This window comes from Mobula hypostoma, chromosome X1 (assembly GCF_963921235.1).
Source record: "Mobula hypostoma chromosome X1, sMobHyp1.1, whole genome shotgun sequence".
In the NCBI taxonomy this organism is placed as follows: domain Eukaryota; kingdom Metazoa; phylum Chordata; class Chondrichthyes; order Myliobatiformes; family Myliobatidae; genus Mobula; species Mobula hypostoma.
This window is the reverse complement of record NC_086128.1, coordinates 28,648,729-28,657,849: the sequence shown is the minus strand read 5'-3', so window position 1 is coordinate 28,657,849 and position 9,121 is coordinate 28,648,729. Positions and strand designations below refer to the sequence as shown.

General features: G+C 44.8%; 1 protein-coding gene across 6 annotated transcripts in view; it reads right to left on the bottom strand.

The window, feature by feature from the left end:
• Position 1: 1 nt before the first annotated feature.
• The window catches only part of cdk4 (cyclin dependent kinase 4), a 50,884-nt gene continuing 41,764 nt past the window's right edge, over positions 2 to 9,121 (bottom strand). For all 6 annotated transcript variants that reach the window (XM_063037075.1, XM_063037077.1, XM_063037080.1 and 3 more), the window contains 5 exons: positions 8,722 to 8,889; positions 5,583 to 5,692; positions 4,052 to 4,102; positions 1,098 to 1,233; positions 2 to 226 (listed from right to left, as the gene is read on the bottom strand). In XM_063037075.1, coding sequence (XP_062893145.1) covers positions 137 to 226; positions 1,098 to 1,233; positions 4,052 to 4,102; positions 5,583 to 5,692; positions 8,722 to 8,889 — 555 coding nt within the window. In that variant the 3' untranslated portion in view covers positions 2 to 136. The remainder of the gene's footprint in view (positions 227 to 1,097; positions 1,234 to 4,051; positions 4,103 to 5,582; positions 5,693 to 8,721; positions 8,890 to 9,121) is intronic.

The following is a 9,121-nucleotide window of genomic DNA, read 5'->3' as shown; positions in this document are numbered from 1 at the left end:
CCCCCCCCACCCCATCCCCAATCCCCCTCCAGCAGTACACATCTGTAGAACAGCTGTAAACTGCTGTGGCACCCAAGTGTGGACAAGCAGGCAAAGCTGTTTACAGTTTCCTTTCTACGGGGCACAATTGGTTGGCTTAAACATTAAGGCTTTGGCCTAGGAAATAAGGATGTTGCAGGGCCTTGAAGGCAGAGATTCTTTTCATCGGGCTGAATGTCAGCAGTTCCTGGAACAGAGAATAAAGTAATATGTCAGGTGCACCCTCACGTGGATATTGCAGCCACCAATCACTTTGCCAATCAAACACAGCTCATTTTTATTTCACAAAATAATCCAGATGCGCTCTGCCTACAAGCAGCAAGGCCGACTTGCATTTCTATAGCGCCTTGCAGGATGTCCCAAAGCACTTTTCAGCCTGAAGTTACAAATGCGGGAAAAGCGACAGCAGATTTGCGCGCAGCCGGCTCCCAGAAACAGCAGTGTCTTAATGACAGGGTAAACTATTTGGGAGTGATAGCACTGGGGGGATAAATACAAGCCTGGCGCAATACACCAACCAGCTTTAGTTTCTTTTAATAGAGCCACTGGTTTCAAAGTTAAATCCACTAACTTTTTCAAAACAGGGCTCCACTTCTCGACTACAATATTTGAACTCTGCTTCCCTCGGTAACAGAAGCACAGCCTCAAAACAAAGTGGTACACTTGCTAGGCAGGTTTAAAGGGGTTGGGAGCAGCGAGAGTACAGTTGACTGGCATACAACAGCCTCAGAACTGTACCCAAAATTGCATTACCATTCAGCTCACTGGATGGCAGGGTTCCAAGTGAATCCCTGCCAGGAAGAATGGTGTACAGAAGCCAAGTAGTCCCATGTGGGGGACAAAAGAGATGCATCATTAACTGCTCATGTGGCTTCTAAAGTAGCCATGGGCAGCCCCTGCACCCAACTAAGTTCACAGGCATCATATCCATTAAGGATATCACACCTCCCACAGTGCCCTTCTTAGGATATTAAGCCAGAATAAAAATCGCTTGGGTGCCCACACTTCAGATCCTGGCATTCCATTTTAAACTGGCCAATTCCTAGTGTGCTTCTCACCAGCAGCAGACTTGCCCCCAAGTCATCGATTTCGGGTATAAAGTTCTTGACCGACTGTGGAGGCCGGTTGGTGAAGGCGCTTCGCGGCAGGGTCACGTCCTCCGGCCAGTCCTCCTCTGCTGGGAGCCCTGTCATGCTGAAAGCAGAGAAGTTTCCAATAAAGAAAAAAATGACTAATTTCCATAGCATGACTTACACTCCATTCATGACGTCCCAAAGTGTTTCACAGCCAGGGAGCCATTTCTGAAACACTGCCACTATTGCAATGCAAAAAAACACAGCAGCCAATATGCGCGCAGTAAGCTCCAGAGACAGCGACGGAGCAATGCCCAGATCATCGGAAAGTTGTTTGAGAGGTGAATACTGACCAGTACACTAGATTATTACCTTGCTAAAACCAGGAACAATTTGAAGTTCTAGTTGCAAGAGATTTGTACCATGACGCAAAGCAACAGGCCAGTTTTCACAGATTTCAATGGTCAGACACCCTTCATCAGCTTAGTGAGCTGTAATTGGGCAAAATTGCTAATCACCAAAATGTCGTAAACTCCAAGCCAGTTAGACATCCCAACCCTTCCTTAAGGCCTGAGGTAGTCCTGTGCTCAATCCAACCTGGATCTCTCATTTCCTCTCCAAGTTGCCCCAGTTGGATTTTACTAACTTAATTGAGTTTTTTTAGCGAGGTGATGAGAGAGATTGCTGAAGGCAGAGCTGTGGAAGTAGTCTACATGGATTTTAGTAAGGCATTTGACAAGGCCCCTCATACGAAGCTCATCCAGAAGATTAAGATGCATGGGATCCATGCTGAATTGGCCGTTTGGATTCGGAACTGGCTTGCCCATAGAAGACGGGGTAGAGGTTGATGGGACTTATTCGAACTGGAGGTCTGTGATTAGTGCTATTCCGCAGGGATCTGTACTGTGACCTCTGCTGTTTGTGATGTATATAAATGACCTGGATGAAAATATAGAAGGGTGGGTTAGTAAGTTTGCAGATGATACAAAGATTGGTGATGTTGTGGATAGTGTAGATGACTGGCAAAGAATACAGCAGGATATACACAAGTTGCAGATATAGGCAGAGAAATGGCAGACGGAGTTTAAACCCAGATAAACGTAAACTGTTGGACCTTGGTAAGCCAAATGTAAAGAGACTGTTAATTGCAAGATTATTAACAGTGTTGATGAGCAGAGGGATCCTGGGGTCCAAGTTCATAACTCCCTGAAAGTGGCAACACAGGTTGATAGGGTGGTTAAGGCGGCTTATGGCATAGTTGTCTTCATTCGTCAAGGCAATGAGTTCAAAACTCAGTAAGTTCTGTTGCAGCTTCATAAAACTCTATTTAAGCCACATCTGGAGTACTGCATACAGTTCTGGTCACCCCACTGTAGGAAGGATCTCAAGGCTTTGGAGAGGGTGTAGAAGAGGTTCATCAGGATGCTGCCTGGAGGGCATGAGCTATAATGACAGGTTGGACAAACTTGGGTTGTTTTCTATGGAGTAGCAGGGACTGAGGGGAGATCTGATAGAGGTTGATAAGATTATGATAGGGACAGACAGACAGTATCTTTTTCCCCAAGGGTTGAAATGCCTATTACCAGAGGGCATGCATTTAAGGTGAGAGGGGGCAATTTCAAAGGAGATGTGAGGGACAAGTTTTTCCCCTTTTTTTAAAAAATCAAAACTATAGAAGTTTATTTACAACACAGACACAAGGCAATCAATATTTTCAAGACAGTAGCTACACTCAAATTACTATATGATTACTACCATCTATAAAACAGTCTATACTGCGGGGAAACCAGTACTCACGGAAATTCCCCAATGTGCCCATCTCGACCGCGTGCTCCCTCTCCAATGACAGCCGGACACGGATGTATACTCGGAAAAGGAGCAGGCGGTCAGCCCGGGCAGCGCCCTCCACCTTCCGTCGCCTAGACCCGTGACTGGCCATCTTGGCTAGGCCCAGGACCAAGCCCAGCTGGAGATCCTCCTCTCGCCCCACCCCCTTCAAGATTTTTTCCCCCTCCCACACAGTTGTGGGGGCCTGGCATACACTGCCTTGGATGGTGGTAGAGGCAGAAACATTAGAGACGTTTAGATAGGCACACAACTATGAAAGAAATGGAAGAATAAGGACATTGTGTAAGTAGATGGGCTAACTTAGTTAGCCATTTGATTACTAACTTCATTGGTTTGGCACAACATTGTGGGCCAAAGGGCTGTGCTGCACTGCTCTATGTTCTAACACCGTGGCAGTTGAGAGTGAGGGGGGGGGGGGGGGGTCCCTGGTGGAAGTCCCTTTACTAGGATGTCCTTTCCATGTCCATTGGAGACCTGGTAGAGACTGCTGAACAGAGCAGTACCCTGTTACAAATTCATCATTTTATACATGGACCCCCAGCTACCTGTCACTTCTGAGGGCTGGAAGACACCGTGTAGCATATGTACAAGGAGTGTGCGAGGCTGCAGCCCCTATTCGCCGATCTGCGGGGTTGCTCCTCGCCTTCCGGCTGCACTTTAGCCCCACCCTATTTCTATGTGGTCATCCGGTAAGGAGGGAGGAGGATGTCCTAGTAAACTTGCTCCTGGGGTTAGCGAAGATAGTCCTAGAAGCAGACAGCAGAGGCTCCGCCCGGTAGGACTGCCTAACGATGTTCCAGGACAGGGGGTGTCTGTGCCAGGGTGAGCGTGGAGAGCGAACACGCAATATCCATGGGTACAATGGAGGCGTTCCAGGACTGTTCGGCACCGCTGGGAATAAACGCCATTCCTGACAGAGATGGGAACATCTTAATTTAATTTTTGTTGGCATTGTTACTGCAGCTAGTGTTTAGTTGTAGTATTGTAATAATGTAGAAGTTGCAATAAACATACTTCAGTTTGGAAAAAAAAGAGGATTAACTCATTCAGCCTGGCGCTGAGCCCTGCTGGAATATATTAATTGCACTTACTCAAAAATTTTTCCTAATTGATCAGCTTCTGATTTCCCACAAAACAAGGGCCTGCAAATAAGAAAAACAGAACAAATCATTTACACTCAAATGGATAGTGAAAGCCCATTGGGCTCAACATACGACATCAGGAGCTAAGAGCCCCTCCCCCACCCAACTACCTCCTCATCTCTCCACCTCCCTGCTTCCCACTTTTCAGTTCACAGGTAACATCATTAGTATTCACTATCAATTCCCAACACTATGAGAAAGCAGTGACAAGCCACTGCACTTCATATGCTGAAGCTGCTCCCATGGTGTTAGTACAGGAGAGGTTTCACCAATGATGCCTTTGCAAGATCCTCCAAAGCTAACGATGAAACAGCCAAACTGATGTCAGCACGTCTCTCCCAGGCCAATGCCCCCAGCACTGAATCATGATCATGCTCAACCAGCTTCAAATGGTGGGCAACATCACCCACAAGCCTAATGGCAGTCATCACAAATGAGGAAGGAACAACTTGCTGGAGGAGCTCAGTGGGTTGGGCAGCATCTTCCTGGGATGGGGGGGGGGGAAAAAGAGAGGAATTATCAAATTTTCAGGCCAAGATCCTGCATCAGGTCTCTTTTCCCCCTGCAGATATTGTGGACATCAGGCTCCTCACCATCGAGGATATGTTCAAATAAACTAGGCCTCAGGAAGGTGGCATCCATTATCAAGGACCCTCACCACCCAGGACATGCCCTCTTCTCATTACTACCCTCGAGGGGGAAGTACAGGAGCCTGAAGACACACACTCAACAATTTCAGAACAATTTCTTCCCCTCCATCGGATTTCTGGCAGTCTATGAACACCATTTTACTCTTTTAGTAGTAATAATAATAAAATATATTAAAAAAATAGAAATTTCCAGGAGGATCGGGAAAATGGAAAATGATTCTTCTTACAGGCCTATGAGGGAAAAGTAACATTATCGCTGACTTCAGTGAATGCCTGGTCTGTGACTGCGTAAACTACACACTAGCATAGCGGTTAGTGCAACACTTCACAGTGCCAGCAATCAGAATTCAATTCCCCTCACTGCCTGTAAGGAGTTTGTACATTCTCCCCATGACTGCGTGGGTTTCTCACTGATGCTCCAGTTTCCTCCCACAGTCCAAAGGTTAAGGTTACACCAATAAGTTACTGGAATGCTACGTTGACACTGGAAGCATAGCGACACATTTGGGCTGCCCCCAGCACATCCTTGATGTTTCAAAGTACATGTGACGAATATGGTTTTAACTATTTGGGAAGACGGGCAAATGCTGTTCTGCATTTGGAGAGTCAGCCTGGAATTTTCTGCTCGAGTCTCTGGAGTGAGACTCAGAGTTCACGGACCATCTGCCCCAGAGGCAAGGGCAACCCCAAGCTACAATCAACACTTGCCCAATCAAATAAGAAACAGTCACAAATTAATCTACCACATCCCTCAAAACAGTTTACAGTGTCCCCAGGAAGCTTTGGCTCCTCCCTTTTCAAGAGATTTTAAGCTGCACTCCTGCACTGACCTTCTGCAAAACATCTCAGCAAAGATGCAGCCTGTGCTCCACAAGTCAACAGGGGTGGCGTATGTTGATTGAAGTAGCACTTCTGGTGCACGGTACCACAGTGTCACCACCTGGTTAGGTCAAACACAAAATGAGGGTAAAGCAATGTGTTGAGTAGCACCCAGAATGCTGGAAGATACCAGCAGTTCAGGCAGCGTCTAGACTCCTTCAACAATCAACTGTTTATTCCCATACAGTTATTGCCTAACTTGCTGAGTTCCTCCAGTATAGTGTGTGCTAAACATTTCCAGCATCTGCAGAATCTCTTCTGTTTATGGACTTCCCCAATCTTCTTCTCAGAAGGCCAACAGCCAGTGAGACTGCTCAAGACCAACACGGCCAGGCATACAGTGCTATAGGAAGGATGTGATTAAGTTAGAGAGGATGCAGGAAAGATTCACAAGGTTATTGCCTGGACTGCAAGGCTCACGTTATTAGGGGAGATTGGATAGGCTAGGAGCAAGGAGACTGAGTGGTAACCTGATAAGAGATTTATAGAATTATGAGGAGTATAGACCATGTCGATAGTCACAGACCTTTTCCCAGGTTAGAGGAGTCAAAATCAGAGGGCGTATTTTTAAGATGAGATGGGGACCCAAGGAGCAGGTCTAACTGTGTGGTGGTAGAAGTAGGTACAATTACAACTATTTTTGTTTTAAATCTGGATAGGTACATGGATAGGAAAAGTTTAGAGGGGCCTAATACAGAAAATGGGACTGGCTTAAATGGCCACCTCTGTCAGCACGGATGAACTGGGCCCGCTTCCACACTGTTTAAATTGATGAAATTCTACATCAGATAATCAATCAACAGTGCGCAAGTGAACCTATGATAGGAAACCCGAATTATGTAATCAATACACAAGCAAAGCATTTGTCATTGATCTAATAATCTCTATGGTGTGAATGTCTATTCTGGGGGATTCCCTGCCCTTCAGCAGTTACGATGTAATCAAATCTGAGCAGCCAATCAATATCAACGATTTCTCGTGGGTCACTGATCAGAAGGCTAAAAGCAGAACTGCCGTTTTAAACATTTTGCAGAGTGGAAAAAAATACACAAAATTATAGAATTTGAAAAAATAGCATAAACATAACATAGAACATAATAGCACAGTACAGGCCCTCCTCTCCACAATATGTCAATTGCTTAACCTACTCCAAGACCAATCTAACCCTGTCCTCCTGCATGGCCCTCCATTTTTCTATCACCCATGTGCCTATCTAAGAGTTTCTTAAATGCCCCAGTGCATCTGCCTCTACCACCACCTCTGGCAGGGTGTTCCATGCACCCACCACTCCGCGTAAACAACTTACCTCTGATATTCCCCCTATACTTTCCTCCAATCACATTAAAATTATGCCCCCTCGTAATGGCCATTTCTGTCTTGAGTAAAAGGCACTGCCTGTCCACTCTATCAATGCCTTTTGTACATCTCTATCAAGTCACCTCTCATCCTCCTACACTCCAAACAGAAAAGCCCTAGCTCACTCAACTTTACTCATAAGATATGCCCTCTGATCCAGGCAGCATTCTGAAAAAACTCCTCTGCACCCTCCAAAGCTTCCACATCCTTCCTATAATGAGGCAACCAAAAGTGATCACAATATTTCAAGAGTGGCCTAATCAGGGTTGTATAGAGCTACAATGTTATCTCACAGTTCTTGAACTCAATTCCCCAACTAATGAAAGGCAATACACCATAGGCCTTCTTAGCAACCATATCAATCTGCGTGGCAACTTTGAGCGACCTATGGACGTGGACCCCAAGATCCCCGTTCCTCTACACTGTTAAGAAGCCTGCCATTAACCTTGCTAGATTAAAACTAAAATATTAACCTTTAAACACTTAAACTAAAATACAAGTTGAGCACCCCTTATCCAAAATGCTTGAGGCCGGAAGTGTTTCAGAATTTTTTGGGGGATTTTGGAATATTTGCATCTATGTAATCAGATAGCTTGGGATGGGTCACAAGTCTGAACACAAAATCCATTTGCTTTACATATATACATCCTGTACATATACCTTGAAGGTAGTTTTATACAATATTTTTACTAATTTTGTGCATGAAACAATATTGTGTACATTGAACAATTAGAAAAACAAGTTCTCGCTACCTTGGCCGCCCAGGTGGATAGTGAGTGGCTGTTTAGCATCACCATCATTCGCGACTCTGAATTTGTGTGCTACCAGTAAGCAGTCTTCGTCTTGCACTTGTTCATCACACATATGTACTGATGCGACTGTTCAGTATCGTCTCTTGGTGGCTTCCCTCACTAGTCCCCTTCCTGCACACTCAGTTTTTAAGGATGGCCTACTCCTTGCAAAGTTACAGCTGTGCCATATCCCTTCCATTTCTAGACTTAACTGTGCTCCAAGGGATAGTCAGTAACTTGGAAATTTTCTTGTATCCATCTCCCAACTTGTGCTTTTCAATAAACTTTTCGCAGAGCTGCTTGGAGTGTTGTTTTGTCTTCATGGTGTAGTTTTCGCCAGGATACTGACTCACCAGCAGTTGGACCTTCCATACAGGAGTATTTTTACTACAATCAATTGAAACACCTTGACTGCACACAGGTGATCTCCATTTAACTAATTACATGACTTCTAAAACCAATTGGCTGCACCAGTGATGATTTGGTGTGTCATGTTAAAGGGGAATACTCATACAATTTTGTAATTAATATCGATCACTTTGTAGAGATCTGTTTTCACTTTGACATGGAAGAGTCTCTTTCTGTTGATCAGTGTCAAAAAAAAAAAGCCAAATTAAATCTACTGTGATTCAATGTTGTAAAACAATAAAACATTAAAACTTCCAAGGGGGTTGAATACTTTTTATAGGCACTGTACTTGTGGTATTAGGTCATTTCTAAGAACGGTCCGTGGTGCACAGATCTCTGTGCATTGCCTAGGAACTTTTCCAGCGCCTTGTGAAATTTTCCATTTGTGACATCATGTCAGCGCTCAAAATAAAAATCAGATTTGGGGAGGTTTTTGGCATTTCAGATAAGAGATGCTCAAACTGTAATAATTTTATACTCTCCCTGAGAAAACCCCTCAACCAAGCTTGGCAAGTGCCTGTGGATTCTCGCTTACCACCGGAGTCAGAGCCATTTGGAACCTGTAGATGCGAGCCAAGCCAAAGTCCGCCAGCTTCACTTGGCCCCGGCTGGTCACTAGGATGTTCTCTGGCTTCAGATCCCGGTGCACTACATTGTGAGAATGTAGGAATGCCAGGCCGTTCAGCAACTGCTTCATTAGGTCCTGTCCAAAACAACACACACAACAATTTTATTATGAGAGGCTTCAGTCAATGGTGATCCCCATCACTCTCCATCACCAAGCCCTCCTCAATCCCCTCATATTCAGAATCAGGTTTATTATCACTGATGAACATTGTAAAATTTGTTGTTTTACAGCAGCAGTATGGTGCAATACAAATTACTACAAGTTATAATAATACATAAAAAATAAATTAGTGCAAGTAAAGAACAAA